Below are 25432 nucleotides of genomic sequence, written 5' to 3' on the forward strand. Positions count from 1 at the left end.
ACCAGCTGCGTGCAAGAGGGAGGTGCCGGCGATATTCATTACTCCATGTGAAGGCTTGAGCAAGAGCAGTACTTCTTCCTCTCTGGTGCTAGAGGACGTGTGCGCATTTGTCTAGAGTCGACTAAAGCTAAACGATTTTCCCTGGTTTGTCCCCCCTTGTTGTCTTTAGTGCTCAATGGGGATCGACTAGCGCTCATCCCCTCCCTTCCCTAGCCTGAGCCTAACGCCAGGGAAAGAGAGCGAAGTACGCGTGCGGCGATAGGTGAAGAACCAATATAATGGCTAGTTAGTTAGTTAGTAGAGACAGGGTGACAATAGATCAGCCTAGGAGGTCTCCACTCCTCCCTTTTCCTAGAGTCTGTGCTCACTTTCCCTCTTCCCTTTTGTGTGGCACTTAGTCTTTCTCACACCTTGCGTGACACCTGGTGCCAACGTAGCTGAAACGGTGCCGCCAGCGAGTACAGGCTGCTTTGAAAAGTCACATAATTTTGGAGCAACTCAAAGCTGGGCCGAAATTTTGTAACTTTTGACATCCTCAAGTCATTGACGCCCAGCTCCATCAAACTGGGCAGAGCTGGGGCAGGACGCGGGTGCAGGGACCGCCACTCATCAGATTCATGATGAGCGGCGGAATTCCCTACACCACAAATCTTACTCCAGCAGGGACTGGAGTACAATTTGTGGCGAGGGGCATACAGAGGTGCACACCACTCGTCCGATGCTCCTGACTCATGAAGAAAAGTGCGTCTCTTCATTAATCAGGAGTGTTTGACTCCAGCCCATCTACGGATCAAGACCAGCGTGAACAATGCCGGAATTGGTTAATTGAGCCCCAATTCATTTTATTTTTCATGTATTTGTGCAATGGGACACCTTTTTGGCTAACTGCATGCAAAAAGATTAAGCACCACTAAACCCTCCAGGCCAAAACAGGTTCTTGTGACACTGATCAGTTAATTTTTGTAAGAGTATTTAGTATTTTTTCAACTGTGGGTTTCAATAGCATAAAAATGTTGAAAAGTAAAAATTTAAGCACACTGTACAACCAATGAGCTTGGACACAGAGGGTTCTCTAATAACAGTAAATTTTGGATACTTCTTTCTGTCCAGTTTATTTATTTTTTCCCCTTATATTTGTTTTTCTTTAGACCAATGTGCTCGAAAAGCCCAGCAACTGCGTATTGTGTTGTATCTTCACAGTTTGTGATCAGTCATTTTTCAGACCCCGGGAGGTATCAACTTTGCTGACATCTTCTGTCAGCCCAGTTTCCTGTGGGGAAGAGAAGAGAACTGAAAATATGCAAAGTGAAATAAATATTCTTTACAAATTAGGTCATGGTTCCCGACAATTAAAAAAAGAGATGGGGCTTTCCTAACATATGTATCTCTTTAAGGGTAGCAAAGAAACCAAATATGGTTGAAGATCCTACAAGGGTAGACATAACCAAGGACATGGCTACTGCTTGGCCTTCCTAACAGGAATTATATAGCAGAAAAACAATTGACAAACAACTCCTCATATCTCAGCCTCCAGGAAACAGATTTTATGTTAGAAAAACTTATTGATTATCAATTGTTATTGATTGGAGATAGTCAGTATGGATACTATTCGCTGTAGGGCCAGATGAATGTATGTGGAGGCATCTGCTGAGTAAATGTCCTGGAGGGGAGCTTAGACCATTTGTTACTTTTTGCCCTACTGTACACTAGGTCTTCAAGAATCTTCAGGAACGCAAAACATATCTGCTTTTCGCGGATTGATGACTAGGGCAGACATCTTTCTAACTGTTGGTCTCTATGGTCCAAAATGATTTATTTCGGACCCCTAAGATAAAGCTAAAGAACAAATGGTAATGCAAGCCTCGAAGAGGTGTTCTCAAGTTGGGAAGTTAACTCCTATCTGGTTCTCAACTGATCCCAAGAACTAGGGCTCTGGAGAGTGCCTTGTGAATGGAGCGGTTGGCAATCATGCGGACTGCTGTTCTATTCATTCTAAAGGGAGAGCACCTAATTCTATGATGGTTACCACCTCCTAAAATGAATGGAGCAGCAGTGCGCATGATCGACCTCCGCTCCATTCACACGGGGCTCTTCAGATCGGTGGGGGCCCCAGAAGTCGGACCGGCAGCGAATCGGACGTTCTCTCTTATCCAACGGATAGGGGATAACTTCAAAACTTGAGATAACCTCTGTAAAGGGGTTGTCCATTACTGGGACAACCCCTTCTCAATGCGTATGTTTGCCCCCAGTAATATAACAATTATACACACTCCAGGCATTCCAGAGGAAGTGATAGAGCAGCACCATTCACTTCCTTTGGTTGTATGTGATTTGTCCGAAGGTGGGGAGAGTGGAGCCAACGCTGATTGGCCGCAGGGTTTGCGTGACAAATCTATGTCACGTGAGCCCCAGGAAAGCTAGTGCTGACACCACTAGTACACTGCTGGCACCAGAGGTTAGTATAAGTGTTGTTTTTTTACTGGGGCAGACATACGAATTGAGAAGGGGTTGCCCAGTAGTGGACAACCCCTTTAAGTGAGAAAAATTCCAGGCAGATGTGAAAAAGATTCCAAGCAAATTATTCTTCCATCACAATGTTTTCAAACCTACCAATACAATATGTAATAAAACACTAACTGTTGGGGGTTGAAAAAACCTGGACCCCCTTAACAATCACAAGTACGAATCAAAACAAATCAAACACGTGTGGACAGTCACTGTTTGGATTACATAAAAGTGAGATAGATCCAGTTGGATGAACATATGTTCATCAAACTGGATCCAATATCTCCTGGAGGATTTATCCACCACCCACGGGGCAGCAGCAGCAGCTGTTTTCCTTCATACCTACATAGGAGTTGTGCCTGTCACAACTCCGCCGGGTGAGCGTAACCAGCACTCTCCTACTATCCCTCCATAGGGTATCACCCTATTGGGTGCTTTGTTTCCCACTTCTAGATTTACACATAAACGCAAGATGAACATCTGGACCTCTACCAATATCGAGAAGCACCTTCAAAAGATGTTCCCCCGATAGTAGGTTTCCATAATCGCAATTTCATTGAAGGGTTTGGCCACTAGTTTTTTTTATTTATGGCCTATCAAAAGTAGTGGCCAGCCTGTTTAAGTGCAAAGAAACCATAAATTCAAGGCCACGTCAGATATAACGTTGCCCATGAGTGACTCATCCAAGTGGCAGACCCCAACCAACTGGAATTTTAGTGAAAAGGTTTCTACATATTTCATATAAGAATTTTTGGGAAACGCCTTTAATATTTGTGCCTATCTGCTTATTAAAAAAACAACAACTTTACATTCAAAACATTCAATTAAAATGATTAGATTTTAAGGCAAAATTTTAAAATAGGGCAAAAAGTCACGCTTATTAAAATAGTTCATGTCCAGTTGTCACCAAATATTATTTTTCAGAATTCTGTCTAGAATTTCTCTTACGATTTTCCAGATAAATAATGTATTACTGGCACATGTAAGCCAAGTGCTTTTTTGGCCTCAAAATTGCAGAGAGTGTTGAAGTAAAGGAGAGTTCAAGATTATCTGATCTAATGAGTAAAGTAGCTGGATACAGGACGGAGTTCAAGAAAATTCATGGCGATAGCTGAACTCTAGCATGGAAAATCCAAGACCTCTGTACGTAAATGATACCTGGCCTACATGAGAATAACCTAGTCCAAGAGCTACTTTGTATACGGCCCTAGAAGGCTCAAATTAAAGCCTTAGGTCTCATGTTGGAGGAACATGGAAACGTGGTCTACACTGCTCTTTGACAGATAGGGCACCACTTCTTGATTAAAACAATATCATATACTATATGGAGTAAAGTATTGGGACAACTACACATTATACCTACAGGAGGGTCAAGGTGAGGGCCTAAGAAATTGTTGTGGTTGGAGGCCTACAACAATTTTCATAGGGGATGTATTACTTCACTACACTTCCGCCTGTACGCTCAGGTGTAAAAAACTAACAAACTGAGCCTTACTTACCCTGCCCAGGTCTAGTAGGTCCAGCAATATGTCTCTGCCACTGCCCCAATTTCTGCTGCTTGGCTGCATTGTTGGCATCAAGTTGACAGTGCTGCAGCCAACCGCTGAGCTCAGCAGCTCAAGCCATCTACATCTGCTGAGCTCAATACCCAGAAACCAGGGCAGTGGAAGCAACGCAGCACTTGACCTTGGGAGGGTAGGCAGAACTACCTGAGTGAGATGCTCACCTCGTGAGAACCCACTAAGCCCCTGGGGAGTATAGGGACCCCGGGCGTTGGTGCAGCTCAATACCCAGAAACCGGGGCAGTGGAAGAGACACAGCACTTGGCCCTAGGAGGGTAGGCAGAACCACCTGAGTGTGATGCTCACCTCGTGAGAACCCACTAAGCCCCTGGGGAGTATAGGGACCCCAGGCGTTGGTGCAGCTCAATACCCAGAAACCGGGGCAGTGGAAGAGACACAGCACTTGGCCCTAGGAGGGTAGGCAGAACCACCTGAGTGTGATGCTCACCTCGTGAGAACCCACTAAGCCCCTGGGGAATATAGGGACCCCAGGCGTTGGTGCAGCTCAATACCCAGAAACCGGGGCAGTGGAAGAGACACAGCACTTGACCCTGGGAGGGTAGGCAGAACCACCTGAGTGTGATGCTCACCTCGTGAGAACCCACTAAGCCCCTGGGGAGTATAGGGACCCCGGGCGTTGGTGCAGCTCAATACCCAGAAACCGGGGCAGTGGAAGAGACACAGCACTTGACCCTGGGAGGGTAGGCAGAACCACCTGAGTGTGAGGCTCACCTCATGAAAACCCACTAAGCCCCTGGGGGTATAGGGACCCCGGGTATTGGTCCAGCTGGCAGGATGGCACGTGGGGAGTGATGACGTAGCACATTCAGGAATCTTGGGAGCAGCAGGATGGATAAAGTGGAAGTCAGGTTAGCATGGTGTACATAGAAGGTGGACTATAGTCTTGAATTCCAATCCTAAAACACAGGTGGGCCTTAACCCCTTCCCGACATTTGAAGTATATAAACGTCATCGTTGGGAAGGACTAGGGAGATGATGTCAATGAGCCACACCGGGCAACCTGACGTGGAGAACAACAGAGTTCAGCGGAACGAGGTGAAGGGAGCAGAGACAGGTGTGCAACACTAAGCCTGCAGGCAGAAGTTTGGTAAAAGTGGACAACCCCTTTAACGGGAAATGTTTAAAGTTAAGTGAAGATTTAGGATGTTTTTCATATATATCTAATATGGTTGGTAAGCAGGACCAGTAGGATTAATGAGCTTGTAGATAACCCTGTCTAGCCTAATGGAACTAGAAATACTTTAGTTGTGGTTTTGATGGACCTTCGTAACAAAGCTTCATAAAAACCTAGAAATACAAGATGGCGAACATCAGTCGACTGACCAAAAGCAATCTAAAAAGATGTCTGTGAAATGTAAAGAAAAACTGCAGAGGGTAAACTGAAACAAGCGCTGCTGCAATGCGCTCATTAAAAGATTTTCTTCTCGCTAATCAGGAGCAGATGCCTTTCAGAATTTCATAAGTAAGGATGGTGGCTTTTAAATGTGACAGTCCGCAGAGCACGAGAGTGATATTAATGACTTGCAAATGGAACAATAAGCAGGACCATTAGCGTTTGGCATTCGCTGAATATAAAGCCAGAAAGGTGAAATCAAGTTTATGGTTCAGATGTTTTATTTATTTATTATTTAAGTAAGTTACGAGGTTATGGAAGATGGAGACTGAACAAAACTCAGAAAGTTATGAAATGTCCAATCACTGATGATTTGTACCCCGAGGCAGGAAAACCCCTTTAATGGATATGGACTAATGTCCATTTTATTAAATAAAAGTAATCACTAACAATATAAAATTGAGTTAAAGCTTAAAAAAAAAAATGTCCATGTTAATACTTGGGAATTTTTTTTTAAACTTTAACTTTTTTTTTATTTTTTTTTAAATAATGTTAGTGGTTACTTTTATTTAATAAAATTCCACTAAGTTTCAGTCTGCAATGGTCATTCCTTCATTCATTTTCAGACCCCACTAAATGCAGTTTGCAGCCTGAGTCAAGTATCAGATTTTTTTCTTGTGGGAGTGTCTCTCACAGTAATATAGGCTGGATGTGAGGTCTGTGTGCCTCTCCCAGTAATACAGGCTGAATGTGAGGCGTGGTCTGTGTGCTGCAGTGTTCATTAGCGCATATGTCAGCACAGCTTCTATCCAGCACTTATTTTCTCGTCATGTGCTTTTCTCCTATTCTATAACCGGTTTTCTCTTCCTTTCCTGATGTTATGGTCTCGCCTTGAGAGGTGGATCCTTGAAACCAAGGTGCGGGTGAGCAAAAGTATCCCGGGCGTTGATGCAGCAGGCAAGTAAGGCACGTGGGAAAGAAGGACAAGAAACACTGGAGACCGCAGGCAGACAGAACACCTGGAAAGCAGGTACCAGAAGCACTGGAGGCCGCAGACAGACAGGACACCAGAAAGCAAGTACTAGAAGCACTGGAGGCCGTAGGCAGACAAGACACCAAAAAGCAGGTACTAGAAGCGCTGGAGGCCGCAGGCTGACATGACACTAGAAAGCAGGTACTAGAAGCACTGGAGGCCGTAGGCAGACAGGACACCGAAAAGCAGGTACTATAAGCACTGGAGGCCGCAGGCAGACAGGACACGGGAAAGCAGGTACTAGAAGCACTGGAGGCTGCAGGCAGACAAGACACTGGAAAGCAGGTACTAGAAGCACTGAAGGCTGCAGGCAGACAGGACACTAGAAAGCAGGTACTAGAAGCACTGGAGGCCGTAGGCAGACAGGGCACCGGAGAGCAGGTACTAGAAGCACTGGTGGCTGCAGACAGACAGGACACCAAAAAGCAGGTACTAGAAGCACTGGAGGCCGCAGGCAGACAGGGCACTGGAGAGCTGGTACTAGAAGCACTAAAGGCTGCAGACAGACAGGACACCGAAAAGCAGGTACTAGAAGCACTGGAGGCCGCAGGCAGACAGGACACGGGAAAGCAGGTACTAGAAGTGTAGCGCCCCGAGGGCTCGGCAGCTACAGGGGTATTGCATCTCTGCCAGAGGTGTGATATTCCACTCCCGGGTAAGGATGGAGTATGGACCAGGGCTCAGTTAGCTGCATACAGCACACACACCCCATTTCCGAGGGACAGCTCTACGGTGCTCCCACTAGACAGAAGTGCAGGCACGACCGACTATGTCCCTGTCTGGAGTGGGGAGGGGGGTGGAACACCCAGTGCTGTAGGGGCAGATAGGGGTTGGTTCCTGAGCATAGGAAGGAGCCCATTGGTTGCTGGTCACCTGGGCTTATGGTCAGAGGGAGGTATAAAAGGTGGGCACCATCTTAGATCTAGGTTCTGTCCAGAGAGGAGAAGACAGTGAGTAGAGGCTCTGTAGGAGCTCTACTCCAGGAGGGCCTAGTGAGAGGCCGAGGAGGAGGTGAAGGGAAGCTGTGGTGCCACCTGAGCCCAGCTCCAAGAGAAAGGAACAGGAAGGAACGGAAAGGGAGAAGAAGAGACAGAGAAACAGAAGGGCTCAGGAACAAGAAGGTGGAAGGGACCCTAAGAACCCACGAGAATCCAGGGTGAAGGGTCAGGCAGATTAAGGGTACCGGATCCCAAGTTGGTGGAGGAGAAACTACCCTCAGCCAAAGACCGGTTGTCGTGATCATCTATTGGTGCAACACCTCATCAAACCTGCTAGGAAGGCACCATATAGGACAGCGGAGGACGGGGCCCACGTTTAACCGCACAAGTCCGCGGCAGCTGGACAAAAGTGGGTCACTGGTGAGGCAGGCCAGAGAAAGGATTAAAGGGGGTCCTGTGCCATGCTCCTGAACTGCCTGGGAGTTGACCGAGCCCCACACCTGGTGGACGCAGCACGGCTCGGGCGGTCATTACCTGTACAGAAGTGACCTGGAGTACCTGAACTGTGAGTAAATGACATTGGACTGCAGTACGTTGTCTGTGTGCTCTTTCGCTCCTCCAGCACTATCAGCACCGGGACTCTCACTACCATCACTCCCAACATCCACTACACTGCCCTGGGGCCGCACTCTTCCCGTGGGGAGTCACACCATCCCAGCTGCACACGTCATCAGCCCCAGCGGACTGCCTTGCAGCGGCGGTTCCTAACAATCGCAATCCACGGGTGGCGTAGTTGGACTTTATCGTCGGTACGTAGCAGGCTACCATTGGTCTGACCACCCTGAGCCGCGGGACCGGGCCGCCATTACTACCCCCATCGTTCCCCTATCGCCCGGATCCGCGTGCCCCACGGCCCAGGGGGCGAGTCAGAAGCACTGGAGGCTGCAGGCAGACAAGACACTAGAAAGCAGGTACTAGAAGCACTGGAGGCCGCAAACAGACAGGACACCGGAAAACAGGTACTAGAAGCACTGAAGGCCGTAGGCAGACCGGACATCGGAAAGCAGGTACTAGAAGCACTGGAGGCCGCAGGCAGGCAGGACACCGGAGAGCACGTACTAGAAGCACTGGAGGCTGCAGACAGACAGGACACCGGAAAGCACGTACTAGAAGCATTGGAGAGCAGGTACTAGAAGCACTGGAGGCCGCAGGCAGACAGGACACCGGAAAACAGGTACTAGAAGAACTGGAGAGCAGGTACGAGAAGCAATGGAGGCCGCAAACAGACAGGACACCGGAAAGCAGGTACTAGAAGCACTGGAGGCCATAGGCAGACAGGACACCGGAAAGCAGGCACTAGAAGCACTGGAGGCCATAGGCAGACAGGACACCGGAAAGCAGGCACTAGAAGCACTGGAGGCCATAGGCAGACAGGACACCGGAAAGCAGGCACTAGAAGCACTGGTGGCCGCAGGCAGACAGGACCCCGAAAAGCAGGCACTAGAAGAACTGGAGGCCGCAGGGAGACAGGACACAGGAAAACTAAGAGTCTTAATACCAACACACAGGTGTATCTTAATGGACCTTACATAGACCTAGGCAGATAACCACATAGGAGCACACCGCACCACTTTCAAAACCAGGCTTGGAGCACAGAGAGCAGCGGCCATAGGAAAAGGTGATGCAGATAAGGTGATGCAGATAACACCTGAGACTGTTGATGCTTTCCCCCCTCACCACACTGTGGAGACCTATGTACAACACCCTGCCTACTGCTATTCGTAACATTGAAAGAACTTAGCATGAGCTATAACAGATTTTCAACATTGCTGCAAAAGCACTTAGCTAGAATAAGTACTTACAGACACTCTTCAGCAGTAAGAAGGGAAAAAAATAATTTAGAACGATTCTTACATTTTCATTTAGGAAGAAAATTAAAATCAAAAAAATTTAAAAAATCCTGTACGAAGATGTATTATAGCGTCTAACGCTGGTCCTACTAGTGCACATAATTAAGATCTCCGTTTCATCTCATTATTGAGGAGACATTTCCATGAATGAACTGGATGACTTTGGACAGGAATCTCACTGATGAATATAAATGGAAAAAGATAGTCATTAGCTTCCCGTGAGGAACCTCCTCTCAGAGATTCCTAAGCTTTTGAATCACACCAACGTCAAAGCAAAAGAAAAAAAAAAGATTCTTGCTACATGTGTTCAAATAAACACTCGAAGAGAAGGAACTTGCCAAAACCCATTGAGTAAAACTGCAAATATTCCCGCTATTTTTCCACTGAATACCACCATCACTGTTTAGCATGCGATCTGCAGGAATATTTCCTTCTGATGACAAATAAACTGAGATTTTTGACTTCAATAAAACTTCACAGAAACTTAAAAAGCCATATTTTTATGGAATGGGGTTAAGGTGGTTGTCCATGTCGTACAATGCCTTCTTATTCAGAGGCTCCCTAGGCTATACGCAAATCATAGCACGATCCAATGTTGGGGCCATCAGTAATCAGTCATTATCTAACATCAAGTGTTCAATTCCTCTGCAGCGCCTCTGCAGGGGAAATTAAGGATTGCACAGTTTGCTCCCTGCGGGGTAACAAATAGGGGTCCAGAACAGTAAATCCCCTCTGATAACTGATATCTGTTAAAGGGAATCTGCAGGTTTTTTTTCTATGTAATCTGAGACCAGCATGATATAGAGGCAGAGACCCTGATTCCAGCGATGTGTCACTTACTGGTCTGCATGCTGTTATTTGGATGCGATCACCGTTTTCTCTGCTGTAGATCTAGTAGAGCTTGGAATGTTGAGCTGTGTGTAACCCCGCCCACACCACTAATTGGCTGCTAATAAGTGATGGGGGCGTGGTTAGACTAGGAGGCACGAGAGACCTAGTCCTGTAGGGATAATCTCCTGCTGATAAAACTGATTTTATTGAAACAACACACAGCCTAGTAAGTGACACATCGCTGGAATCAGGGTCTCAGCCTCTACATCATGCTGCTCTCAGATTACATAGAAAAACCTGCTGACATATTCCCTTTAATACTTTGTGTCGTAATAGTATGTCACGGGAACGATGAAAATCTCAAAAGATGTTCTACTAAAAAGCAGTTCGCTTCTAAAATCCTTCACAGCTCCATAGACTAGGTATAGTAATATAATTTTTTTTTCACTTTACAAAGTCACTAGTTTAATACATAAAAACAGAAAGGAACTTTAAAGAGGTTGAGCAATTCTACTAAATTGATAGCTTACACTCATGATCAGCTGATTTATGGGGCTGCAGCCATCACTTCATTGTTTCCCAGGCCCAGCTATGTCGTTTCCTTAGTGGCTGTGCCTGGTGATACGACTTAGACATGACCACTCTCAATAGACAGCAGCGACACAAATCATCTGAACGTCCACCAATCTGATACTGATATTGTATCCTAAGGGCTCATGGAGACTACCATAATATTCGGAAGAGTGATAACCATCGTTTCATGTTATTCTATAAGGCCATGCACATGTCAGATTTTTTTCCTCGTCCTGGGAAAAAAATCTCAGCATGCCCAAGTTTGATCTGATATTCGGATCGCGCTCGGCCATACAAGTCAATGAGTCCATGGAAAACATTGGATTGCACTTGGAGGACATCAGAGTACAGTTTTAATTTTCCAAAGTCTGACAGAATGGAGAAGATGGAAAAAAAAAATTCTCCATCTTCTCTTCATCCAAGAGAATCACTACGATCACATTCTGTTCAAACTCTAATCTTAGTTTGATCAGAGTGTGATTTCCATTATCGACCAGATTTTCTCGGATGAGAAAAAAATAGGGTAATTTGCATCAAGCCTAAGGATAGGCAATCAATTTTGTAGGACCTGCTAAACTTTAACTAGGTAAACTAGGTCTCCTATACAAGAAAAAATAACCCCACAGAGACATCCACCAGTTGATACCACAGCACAGAGTAGGGTTCCGGTTGACTTTACGAAAAGCTGAATCTTCATGCCTTGGTCTAATTGTCCTTGCAGAGATCGAGCTAGTAGGCAGCCTTTAGAGCATTGCCTTAGAAGGTAGCCACCTATTAGTGGTTCTAGAGATTCTTTTTGCCTTTTGGTAGAGCGGGTTTTTTTGCATATTTTTTCCTAGGGAGCATTGCCTTCAAAACTCACTACCTTGAGTTCCTGGATTTCAACAAGAAGAATTAGCACCCTCCTCGATCCTTAACCATTCATCAAGAACCATCAGGAACACATCTAAACTGGCAAGTCTACCCCATGAGAGACTCAAGAATCCATACTGTTCCAATGGAACTCAGAATGACTAGGATATGTTCCCACCTTTTAGTAAATTATATGCATTTTCTAGGGGTTTTTAGATCCTTCAGGTCATCATGGTTAAACTACAGCTAAGGAACTGACTTGGGGTTTCTTGGAGGACAGTAACACATTTTAAAGGGCAAATACAAAAGACCTTATCAAAAAAAGATAGTCCTTAATACTGTCTTCATTTACATAATTTTAAATTAGACCTATATAACCATTTATGAAATGTATTGGTCTTAAATCAAACTCAGGGGCAGCTCTGGACCCACCACAAACACACCGACATACACAACACACAGTGAGAACACATTTCTTGTAAACGAGAAAAGTGGAAGAAAAATGTTACCCATAAGGAGTCTCCGTTTCACCCGCTTGTCCACATCAGTAACTGACGTGGAATTGTACTCAGAACGCTCAATTGCAGCCTCATCCTTTTCTAAAACACAAGTAAGGGACAAACATGGAGCATTTGGTTAATCAAAAGCCCAAACTTCTACGACAGCCTCTTGGCAATGGACATCCAAAGTCTACAAGCCAGCGGTGATAGCATGGAATCCCTTAAGTAGAGTGTTAATCCCCTGTAAAAAGCCCACCAGAGAAACGATTAGTGGCCAGGGGATGATGAGTGAAGTTATATATATATATATACAGAGAAAGGATCCTATTAATATACCAGGCAGTGAAAGAAAAAAAAAAAGTGATTAAAGTTCTCGAGAACCAAGAAGAGAACCAAGAAGAGATCCAGTCAGTGATACGCGGTGTGAGTAGACAGTCCGGTGATGGATGATTAAGAGACACTTAGAGACAGACCTTTTAATAACGTGACATAGAGAAGGCACACATAGCATGCACGGACACAATCCAGACCACAAGAGGAATAAAAAAAGAGAGGAAGATCATTTGGGCAGTGCTGGTTGCCTGCTTGTCTATGAAATACACTTAAGTAGACATTCAGATGTCGCAAAAAAATAGGTTCTAATAATTGGTCAACATGCAGTGAAGCAAAAAAAAAGCAGCGGAAGGAAAAAAAAAAAAGGGTAAGCTCATATGTGTACATACAGCATCACAAGGAGAGGACTATTAATGGTCTACAGAACATTAGATGGACATAACGACACAAAAAAGGGTGGCTTGAGAAGCTCAGGATCAGAAGGTTAATAAAGCAGTTGTAGGATGAAGACAAAATGAACCAGATGGGTAATAGAAGGGGTGCAAAACAGGCTAGCATTGCAATGCCTCGGGTTAAGGAGTATCTCATCACTTTTTATATCCACCAATTCTAAATAAGATGATTTGCAAAATTGACTTATGGTAGAAGTCAACTGTATATTGGAGAGCTTGGGAAAGATATAGCGGGTGTAGAGGTAGCAGTTCCACACAGGCCCTGGGGTCTGAAGACACCCAAAGGGTCTTCTATCTCAAGACAAGATGCCAATATTAGGAATAGCACATTTTAGGTAGGAGCCTATAACATATTTGCATTTGGGCCTTGAGGCTTCAAGTCAAGTCTTGGACTCATCATGATGGCTTATAGCTATCAAATCAGATTGGACATATCTTACATTTTCCATACACTCGGTAGGCAGCCAAGAGTATGATTTGCTTCAAGAACTGAGTTGTGGCTTCTCTAACTCTCCACTGTCCTCTTCTCAAAGCAACTTTTACCTCGAGCAATTGGAGGCAGAATATTGGAGCTTTTCTGCTCTCAGCTCTATTGGCTATAGGATGATAGTCATATCTACCCTATTTCACAGCTAATCAAATTTTTGTACATAGATTAAAGAACAGAACTTTTTTTTAGAGTCTAAGCTACATGGGATAATGTTAGTTACAATCAAATATCCATTAATTTTTAGCCCCTGGTTGACCCACAAGTCAGAGCCAGTTAAGAATGAGTAAAGGGGTTGTCTCATCACAGATGATCTTTTTAATTTGGTAGAAGATGCTGGTAACCAGTCATTTGCTCTACAACACCTGCTGCAGGTGAATATAGGTGAATTGGTATACAATGACAGCGCCTATGCAGATGAAGGCTGTTTATACCATACATGCATGGTCCCAAGTTCTTCAAAGCCACATCCTTTGTGTGTTGGAAAACTTCTGCTCTGAATCATGGAAGAAGGATTGTCTGGTACAACGTCGTCATGCAACGTTGCATGGACAGAAGTTGACTTGATAGGTCTATAGCTTTTTCTCCCCCCCCCCCCCTCCAAGAATCAACCGAAAAGGGTTGTGACTGGTAATTAGGGTCCTGTCCATTGACGAACCATACTATATCCCTACAAATAGTAACTGATTGAACTAATATATCTGAATGGGTTACTAAACAGTAGGGGAAAAATACTCGTAATGTTTGCAGATCATCTTATTTTTTTTTACTAAAAGGTGGACATCACCTCTAATTTTTAAAATGGGAGAAAAGGGACTTTGTGAAGAACAAAAAATGTTCCTAAGCACTCAAAAGGCAGGTAGTTGCTACCTACCTGCCTGTTGTGCCTGGCGACGTTCTTCGCCAGCACAGACTGCTCCTACCGGCAATTCTGACGTCACATCGAAAGAGTGGTGGACTCTTTTCCGCTCTGTTGACGGGGCAGGTCTTCCAACGTCATTCTGATTGATAGCTGGATTTCCACTGCCTAACTGGGGGAGTCCACTGTCAATCAGATTGATGTCGGAAGTCACGCCCTGTCGACAGCGTAGGGCGTAAAAGAAGCCGCAGCTCTGTCGACAGGACATCAGCAGAGGCAGCTGAAACGCCGGCAAGTGCGGTCTGTGCCGGCGGAGAATGACGCCGGGCACAGCATGTAAATTTTTTGTTTTTCACAAAGTCCCAGATATCCCATTTTAATGCAGTTTCTGGAAAGAGGTTTTATACATGCAGCAAATAAAAGAAAGAGTCGGGTGAGGCAAATAGACAAATGCATTAAACAAAAGAAATAAAAAAAAGGGGGGGAGTATTGTCTAGCATTGCAAACTGTTCGCGGTCTTGTAATAGTGCTACGAGAAGCACCATACAAGCGAGCAAGGTGGGTAGGGGAAGGTCAGGAGTGTAAAGGGCAGCTGCCTGTCTCCGGCAACACTACATGGTTGAGTGTACGACACATTTGACAAGTTCTAGATTAGATAAGGCTGCAACGAGGCTCTTTTTGAGTTTACTTGTATTATTTGATATCAGCTTATATGATAATTTTTGGATATTATTCATAAAACATCAGTTTTAAGACAAGACAGGCAATCAGGGACCATCACCAGAAAGCAGAGTGATTCAGAACGAAAAATTAAATAAGATTTAAAAAAAAAAAAATTAATTAAAAAAAAAAAAACACATTAAAACCAAAAATAAGCCTTTTCCCATTAAGAACAGAAAAAAAAAAACTAAATAGAAGAGGGAAGGGAGGGTTGGACACAGGGATCAAATGGGACTGACAATAAGAATGTAAACATGTATAAAATATCATTAATTGACAAGATTGAAAAACATCAGGGTTTTCGCCTACAATGGGCGCTGGAGAAGAAATAAACATAATGCTCAGATGTATATTTTTGAAACGTATACAAAAAAACACAAGTGAATATTGCTCCAGTTGAAAATATACTTTTTTGGCAGTTCAATGAAAACTGTTTATTTTATAATATAAAGCACAATTTCATGCACATTATACATAAAAGCAGTAGAAAAAGATCTGAGGAAAAGCCCCAAAGGCTGAAGGCAAAAACATGAAACAATGGGCACATTTACGATTAACTAAATATTACATTGACATTTCTATAATCCCATACAGTTAACTCGTATGTCTCATTATGCTCCCTCAGGAGTTGGCTGAACATTATCGGAGATTAGAATTGAATATGAAGAAGTCAACGTCCATTTTTAATACCATGTGGTTTCCACATCCAAAATTCTGTGCCAATTAATTTATTTTTAGAATTCTATGCCTATTTTTTTTTTACTTTGTTAATAAAAAGATTAAAAGTCAGTCTATCAGTTGGCTTATGTCTATTAAACCAAAAACTCCAGGTAAGAGACTTTGAGAATTGGCGCATGTGTGAGATTTCAGTGTGTGTAAAGACGGTGGAGCTTTCAATCAAGGCCAACGAGGAGGCATTAGGTGAGGTTTACAGAAGACAGATGGGTATTGGACCGCCCTCCGGGGACTTGAATGATCAAAGTTTATTCTCGGCATAATGCAAAATCAAAAAGCGGCCACACAGCTTTGTTTAGACATGGAGGTTAGCTACCCCTGTTAATGTTCTAGTAAGCATAAACCAAGTGGTAGACTACTTCTCAACCTTGGTCATTGGCTCCTCTTTTGATTGCTCTGTCTGGTGCGACGTCAAACGTTGTGGTGTGATGCACATGTGATGTCATGCCAGATAGGCTAACCAAAAGAAGAGCTGTGGATGCTGGCAGGTGGGAGGCGTCTGATGGCCACAGATTACAGAAGTGACCCATGGTCTGGAACCTGCGAATCAACCAACTAGCAACCAATCATTTACAAATTACACTGCCTAGCTTGTAGAGAGGGGTCCTAAGCAAAGAGACCCTCCATGAAATCTGGAAATAAGGACTGAGATTGTCCTCATGACCCAACTCTTATTCGAGTGGAAATTCAGGCATGCCATACACACAGCTCGAGAGCTTGGACCATCACCAATTTCCAAAAGCTTCAAATTTTTAAAAGCCCCCTTACTCCTTTGCTCATTGATATTACCACAAAATGGACAGGCACTTATTTGAGATCTCTACTCAACATTCTTCATAAAGTGCCTGTGTGGTCCTCTCTAGAGTGGAGTATATATGGTTGGGGTTATAAATTTGGCAATCAGTGGTGGTCTAAGTTCATGGAGTCCATTGATGGGACCTTTCTGAGGTGTCTCCAAAGGTCTCATTAGAAGGGGCCTTCTATTATAACGCAAGGCCAAATTTGGGTGGATTTCCCCTTTAAAAAAAAAAAAATTTGCAAAAACATCGATGTCATCCTAAAGCTAAACTGAAAATGACTGAGTGTCTGAAAAGGAACAAACACAAGTAAAAGTTAATAGCCTCGAGGTCATTAATCACGAAATTCTAGTTCCACTGCCTGGTATAATTGAATTCCTTTAAGCCGAGGTCAGCTTAAGAGATTTGGAATTGTCATAATATGATTTTGTATCACATCATCAGAAACCTGAAACAAGTGCTATGGAAAAAAAAACCCTCTGGACTGTGTAAATACTGTTTGTAGAGGAGACGACAAGGAGACACTGGAGAGGTGCTGGGGACTAATCTTCGTGAAGACTCTGTTCTCATCTAATATATGTTTTAGTCTTTTATGACGTGCAAGTGGAAAAAACATAATAGAAAACCATGGATAGTAGGTATTAGAAGCTGTAGAACACAGAGCTGGTTTCAAGAGATCATTGATCTCTTGAAATCTCCTCATCACCCATGGTACCTATACGACTCGAGATAACCAAAGATACCTAATAGTCCACAAACTGAATTATTTCCAATGCTCTTGGTGCAATTATTTTTCAACATCTATAGAGAGTGGGGGCTCCATTCTCTTTGCTTGTGGGTAGGAAGAATCAGAGAAGGACACAGTTATCCAAGGAATTGGAAAACATGTGGAAGGGTAAATATCAAGGTCTTTTCAAAATCTGGCACCATAATGGGGGTTATTTTGAGACAAAGGAGCAATAGAGTCTCATATGACATGGATGTTAACATTGTATAGGCGTCTTGTCAATACTTTTCCAAAAACAGGAGGTACATGGGGTTGGCAAGCTAACAAGGATACTGGTATTATTATAACAAATATCTGGTGGACTATACTGATGCTCCCCAATATTGAAAGTAACATGGATATGGAGTTACGCTATTGAAGTTTGAAGGTAAGAGGCTGCTTGATGCATCTGGTGCAGCTCAACTCAGAGGGCAGGTTCATTTTGTTCTTAAAAGTGGACAGGAATAAAAGGTAGACTTGACATGTCAAGACTTCTCTAAATATCTACCTACCCAATATCCATCTTTTATCTATACATCTACCCAATATCCATTTCATATCTATCCATCTACCCAATACCATCTCGTATCTATCCATCTACCCAACAACCATCTCATATCTACCCAATACCCATCTTATACCTATCCATCTATCCAATACCCATCTCGTATCTATCCATGTACCCAATACCCATCTCGTATCTATCCATCTACCCAATACCCATCTCGTATCTATCCATCTACCCAATACCCATCTCGTATCTATCCATCTACCAAACACCCATCTCGTATCTATCCATGTACCCAATACCCATCTCGTATCTATCCATGTACCCAATACCCATCTTATACCTATCCATCTATCCAATATCCATCTCGTATCTATCCATTTACCCAACACCCATCTCGTACCTATACATCTACCCAATACCCATCTTGTATCTATCCATCTACCTTATACCCATCTCGTACCTATTCATGTAACCAATATCCATCTCGTATCTATCCATTTACCCAACACCCATCTCGTACCTATACATCTACCCAATACCCATCTCATGTCTATCCATCTACCCAATACTCATCTCATATCTATCCATCTATCCAATACCCATCTCATATCTATCCATCTACCCAAAACCCATCTCATATCTACCCAATACCCATCTTATACCTATCTATACAATACCCATCTCGTATCTATCCATCTACCCAATACCCATCTTGTATCAATCCATCTACCCAATACCCATCTCGTATCTATCCATCTACCCAATACCCATCTCATATCTATCCAACACCCATCTCTTATCTATCCATCTATCCAACACACATCTTGTATCTATCTAGCTACCCAATACCCATCTCGTATCTATCCATCTACCCAATACCCATCTCATATCTATCTATCTATCTATCCAACACACATCTCGTATCTATCTAGCTACCCAATACCCATCTTGTATCTAGCCACCTACCCAATACCCATCTCATATATACCCAATACCCATCTTGTACCTATCCATATATCCAATACCCATCTTGTACCTAACCATCTAACCAATACCCATCATGTATCTATCCATCTATCCAATACCCATTTCATATCTATCCATCTACCCAAAACCCATCTCATATCTACCAAATACCCATCTTATACCTATGTATACAATACCCATCTCGTATCTATCCATCTACCCAATACCCATCTTGTATCTATCCATCTACCCAATACCCATTTTGTGTCTATCCATCTACCCTATACCCATCTCATACCTATTCATGTATCCAATATCCATCTCGTATCTATCCATCTACCCAATACCCATCTCATATCTATCCAACACCCATCTCTTATCTATCCATCTATCCAACACACATCTTGTATCTATCTAGCTACCCAATACCCATCTCGTATCTATCCATCTACCCAATACCCATCTCATATCTATCTATCTATCTATCTATCCAACACACATCTCGTATCTATCTAGCTACCTAATACCCATCTTGTATCTAGCCACCTACCCAATACCCATCTCATATATACCCAATACCCATCTTGTACCTATCCATATATCCAATACCCATCTTGTACCTAACCATCTAACCAATACCCATCATGTATCTATCCATCTATCCAATACCCATTTCATATCTATCCATCTACCCAAAACCCATCTCATATCTACCCAATACCCATCTTATACCTATCTATACAATACCCATCTCGTATCTATCCATCTACCCAATACCCATCTTGTATCTATCCATCTACCCAATACCCATTTTGTGTCTATCCATCTACCCTATACCCATCTCATACCTATTCATGTATCCAATATCCATCTCGTATCTATCCATCTACCCAACACCCATCTCGCACCTATCCATCTACCCAATACCCATCTCATATCTATCCATCTACCCAATACCCATCTATTATCTATCCAGCTAGCCAATACCCATCTATTATCTATCTGTTCCTATAACAATACACAAACCCTTTTTATTACACCTTGTCCCTACATTTTTTTACTCACCGCACAAACTACATTTTTTCCTACTAAACCATAAAAATAGAACAAAAAATGTTTAAGAAAATAAAAATTGCAAAAAATTGTGTAAAAATGGGGCTGAAGTTTATTTTCCACATAGTAGTAGTTTTTTTTTATTATTATTATTTTTTTTTAGAATTGCAATAGTTTCCTACAAGAAATTGTGAGCATTCGAAAGGGTTTATCCTCACAGTTAAAACCCTGGTGGGAACTTACCGATGCACGTTCTACCGTCTGAGTGAAGGGCATATTTCTGGTGGCAACCACACACTGGGCCCGTCTCCGTGTCGTCGCAGGTGTGCTGGCAGCCTCCATTTCCGTAATTACAGGTTACTATTTAGACCCCAAAATACATGTGCAAACATAAACAGAAATGTTAATGACAAATAAATAGCGGCTAATGAGAGAAGAGAACAAATTGATCCAATTTCCAAGTATTACTCATTTCCCCTTTTGCAGGGTCTGCGTTTACATTGCGGTAACACCATAAAAAATACACTAAAATCGGGATATCAGGATTGATTGGTCAGGCTGTGCCGATGTAAAACGGCCAGACATGACTAAACAATCCTACAGGAAACTCATTTAAACAGACCATAACTTCCAGCAATCACTTCCGAGATCAGCATGAATGTTAAAGGAGTTGTCCAGGACTACATAAAAAAAAAGAGGGGTGCAGTTTTTTCAGAACCAATGTTAAATTTTGCCCACCAGCTGTGTCAGATATTGCAGCGTATCCCCAATCACGGAAATGGGGGTTGAGCGAAGGCATACTAACAGAAGTGAGCCATGGTCAGGCGTGAGTTCTGATATATATATATATATATATATATATATATATATATATATATATATATATATATATATATATATATATATATATATATATATATATATATATATATATATATATATATATATATATATATATATATATATATATATATAAAAAAAAGGGATGGGACAACCCTTTTAAGTGATGACCTATGATAATGCCTTAATATAATCCCACAAAAGTTCCTAAATGGGACTCCTAGTTTAGTGGAACCCCTCTGGCTGTTATGACCTGCTGCAGACGTGATGTATAGCCAGACAACCGTTTGGGGAATCTTATACCATTCCTCTTGGGCAATGGCTTCCAATTCACTAATATTTGTAGGTTTTCAAGAGAGTTGTACAAACCAGGAAAAGGATAGAAAAGATAGAAAGGCAATGAATGTTCCTAGAGATACAGCTGGAAGCAGAGTTCTCAAGTTCAAAGTTAATGGAAAGTTGGCTGCACTACCTGGATGTGGCAGAAAGAGGAAATGGTCACCGGGTGCCCCTCCAGTCACCGAGGAGGCACTGTAAAAACCTGCAGCAAGATTTGAGGCAGCAGGTCCTGAGGTTTCAGTTTATCTAGTAAAGAGCATACTAAGTAATAAGTATTAAGCATACGCTGAAAATAAAACCTTATGTGCAGTAAAGCATGATGGTGGTTCGGTGATGCCTACAGTAAAGCATGACAATGGCTTGATGATATCTACAGTGAAGCATAGAGGTGGCTCAGTAATGCCTACAGTAAAGCATGACGATGGCTCGGTGATGCCTACAATGAAGCATGGCAGTGGCACGGTAATGCCTACGGTAAAGCATTACGATGGTTCAGTGATGCCTACAATGAAGTATGGTGGTGGATCGGTGATGCTCACAGTCAAGAATGACAGTAGCTCAGTGATCTACATTGGACCATGGCAGTGGTTCGGTGATATCTACAGTGAAGCATGGTGGTGGTTCGGTAATTCCTACAGTGAAGCATTGTGGTGGCTGGGTGTTGCCTACAATGAAGCATTGTGGTGGCCCAGTAATTTAAACAGTGAAGCATGGTGCTGGCTCAGTGATGCCTACAGTGAAGTATGGTGGTGGCTCAGTAATATCTATAATGAAACATGGCGGTGATTCACTGATATCTATAGTGAAGCATTGCATTAGTTCAGCGACATCTACAGTGATATAGGTGGTTAAGTGATGCAGTGTAGCATAGAGGGGTCTCAGTGATGCTTGCAGTGAAACATGACTGACTTGGTGATGCCTACAGTGTAGTATGGTGGTGACTCGGCTCTGGGGCTGCTTTGCTTCCTCTGTCACTGGTACCTGCAGTTTGTCTAGGACAGTAGGGCAATATAGATTCAATCAAATATGAAGAAATTCTAGGAAAAATGTCTTGCCGACTGTGAAGAAGTGGAAGCATGAGTGTAATTGGACCTTCTGACAAGACAATGATCTTAAGCCACCAAGACTTAGATTCAGAAGTCCTGAAAGATTCTGGAGTTGCCATCACAGTCATATGAAATGAACCATGACATGAATCCAGTTACTTGGAGACCACTGCACATGAGGAATGGGCTCACTTTTCTCAGGAACAATGCTACAAGCTGGTGTCTGGCTATATATAACATCTGCAGCAGGTCATAACAGTCAGAGGGGGTCTACTATGTACTAAAGATGCTTGTCATGGAGGTGGTGAATAATTCTGAGACTGGCATTTTCCACTGAATTTGGAGAAACCACTTGTTTTATTGGTTATGTTTAGATATTTAGATTTCTCGTTTCATTAGTTTATTGCAAACAGCAGAACGTTGCAAATTTTGCCAATAAACCTAATGTGCACTGGGGGTTAAATAATTTTAATTGCAACCATATGTAATATACGCTCCTTAATAATTTCAACATGATGGTCTCAGTTCCTCTACACTTTGACAGTCATGTGAATTAAGTGTTATGTGACCACAGTGGCCAACCAACCAATATTTATAGCGTTTACCCCAATCCCACAATGGCAGATGTTGGAGAAAAGGAGGATCAGGCTTTTAGAATTGTTCTCATATCGATTTTTTGGCTTTTAAGGAAGATCAGCCACTATCTACCGTCAACTTACTCCTTTTTCACCATTGAAAACAAATGCACTCTCGATGAAGCCATTTCCATGTGTATATGGGGGAGATTGATAGCCCTTGGGCAATAAACAGCAAGCTCACCTTAAAACGGGTTGTCCACCTTTGGTGATTTTTTCTTTTCCTTTTCAAAGCAAGACTGAATGGGGGACTCCATATGTAATTTGACAACAGATGAAAAAGATATTGCTCTTCTGGAATAGTCCTAGTATGAGGTCTAACATTTGGTCAGTGTTGAGTAACCAAAGTCATAGACCGACCCTGACCTTAGACTTGGCTAGAAGTCGACCCTTGTCATAAACCTTCATATATGTTCCAAGACACTCAAGCTTGGGACGTTGTGTGCAACAAATCTTCAAGAGCTTTCAAGTGGCATTTAGGCAAAAAGAAGGGGAGAATGTGGTTGACCATTGACCACTCAAAAAAACATCGTGAAGGACATGTGAAGTGTCCTTGAGCGTCAAAGGCTGCAGCCAACCACATATCACAGGATGATGTCAATGTTTATCCCATAGTGACACAGACTTAACTTTTTATTTTATTTTATTTTTTTTTTAAGGCAGGCGATCCAAATGATTATAAACATCAAAAGGGGTATCTCTAGATAGATGGGTAATTATCAATCACCTGGGGCGGCATCCTTTCTTGATGCTTCATGTTTATCTGGCATTGTTCGCTCAAATCATTTAAGATAAAGGAATTTTATACAAATAGGGTTCATTAAGATGTAGGTGGCAAGCCAAGAATGTGAAGCATTTATAAGGAAGAAAGGCCAATATTAACATGATAGACGGCTCACAAATATGCCAATAACAAACAAGTAGGATGATGTCTAATTGCATTCTTTTTTAAAAGGGTTCTCTTCTTTAGATAATTCTCAATTAAATGTTTCCTTGACTATAAAGTTTCCCCCCCCCATCAGCTGTGATCATTGGGGAAACTTCAGTTGTAAGTATTCAATTACCTGCAGTGCCTCCGCAGGTAAACCTAAGCATTACGCACTGCCCATTAGCATTAATTGCTTGTCTGTGTAATGCAGGACGGGTCAGGTCCTCCGCTCTCCATGCTAATAGTGTATATTAAAATGACATAAAATAAAAAATGGATTCTAGATTACAGACTCAAGAGAGATCTAATACCCCAAAAGTACTGTAGAGAGGGTTTTTTTTGGACCTGGGAAGAGATGGCACAAGAGCTGGGCAGAAATCAGAAAGGAGAGAATTACTCAATTTGGGATTTCATAGCATTCTAAAATTTTGGTAAATTGTCAACAAACTGAACATTCCCTTGACTAGTTAAAGGGGTTGTGACCTATCCACAGGATAAATCATCAATGGTAGATCGGTACGGCTCTGACGCCCTACACCCCCACCGATTACTTGCCATCAGCTCCGGCGGCAGCCAGATGTTAACAGTGTATAGGAGTAGAACACGACAGCTCCCTACACTGTTTCATGGATGTTGCCAAAAAATGTTGCTCAGCTGCTACCCAACTGAGCAGCGCACCATAGCTAAACAGCTGATACAGCAGGAGATTATAAGGGAACTAGAAAGGAGAGAGCCTTGGAGAATTTAGATATGTGAATGAAAAAAAAACGTCAGCTACCTACATGTACAGTCCCTCTGGTTCTTTGCAAGTTCGAAGCCTGGACGACACTCACATGCCACTCCGACTTTTGGCGTCTCTCGGCAGATATGGGCGCAGTCATGATCTTTGTTCATGCAATTCATGCCTTCTGTGAAAAACAGAGAAACACATCAAGGGGAAGAAATTCTAGGAGACCTAAATAATTTTATAAAGTTTTAAAATATTGCATACAGCCTTTCAACATAAAGGTCTTACATTTATCACTTATCCACCACTGATCCACTTGTGATCAATAGTGGTCACAAAGATCATACATTTGTGACCTAACCCTTTCAACTCACTGTTGGTCAAATGCTCCTGATCCCCTCAAGGTCATGAATGTTCATTTCAATGGGGAGAAGGAATTAATCCATTACCAGACTTTACTGGCTGCAATCTCTCTCTTGTGGGACCGAAGGATCGAGCATCATGAGATCTAAGAGCAGAGTGACTCCATAGACATTATATGGTTGGCTAATACATCGAAAGGTTTGGCCAAGTTGTGTAATGTGCATCTTGCCCTCTAAATCAGTAATACTCCTACTTTTTATATAAAGGATGAGGGAATATCAACTGCTGTGAAAAAGCAACGCAAGTTGAATGGAGTGGCTAAGACATGATTACCTGATACCACTCTACAGCTCCGTCTTGGCCTGAGGACTTTAGCGTTTGCTGATGTTTCATCATCTACCAAAGATGAACCATTGGAAAAATTGTGTCCGCTGACCTGCCAAAGTGCCAGTCTAGTGTATTCAGGTATATACAGAGAATTGAAAAGACCACACTTTAAAAATTAAAATGGGGACCTCACTTGGTTTTGGCTAGCACCGTTACACCACTATCAATGTGCGAAAGAAGAAATTGGTAGTTGTCTGCCACCATCTATACGCTATTGGTGTAAGACTTGGGGATCTTTGCAAGGTTCTCACTACTTTTTAAAACAGAGGTGTAGAGAGCATATCCATCGCGGAGGCAAAGATTCAGTTTGCTGCCCTGGCCCTGTATCTTAATCATGTTTGCCAACACCATGGAAAAAAAAAGGGGGAGACCTCCCAAAATTTCGGAGGAGTTAGGCTTGGTCCAATTCAAAAACGTTCCAGAAATTAGC

At 42.8% G+C, this 25432-nt stretch overlaps 1 protein-coding gene across 8 annotated transcripts in view; it reads right to left on the reverse strand.

The window, feature by feature from the left end:
* SCUBE1 (signal peptide, CUB domain and EGF like domain containing 1) overlaps nt 1-25432 on the reverse strand; it is a 266638-nt gene that overhangs the window by 94102 nt on the left and 147104 nt on the right. For 2 of the 8 annotated variants that reach the window (XM_073650016.1, XM_073650014.1), the window contains exons 5-7: nt 24308-24433; nt 19981-20097; nt 12068-12157 (exon numbers count right to left, since the gene is read on the reverse strand). In XM_073650016.1, coding sequence (XP_073506117.1) covers nt 12068-12157; nt 19981-20097; nt 24308-24433 — 333 coding nt within the window. The remainder of the gene's footprint in view (nt 1-12067; nt 12158-19980; nt 20098-24307; nt 24434-25432) is intronic. The other 6 variants (XM_073650018.1, XM_073650015.1, XM_073650017.1 and 3 more) reach the window with 6 other exon arrangements.

The sequence above is a fragment of the Phyllobates terribilis genome, unplaced genomic scaffold (genome assembly GCF_046119375.1).
Source record: "Phyllobates terribilis strain yellow unplaced genomic scaffold, ASM4611937v1 Scaffold_10__3_contigs__length_209671492, whole genome shotgun sequence".
NCBI classification, from domain to species: Eukaryota; Metazoa; Chordata; class Amphibia; order Anura; family Dendrobatidae; genus Phyllobates; species Phyllobates terribilis.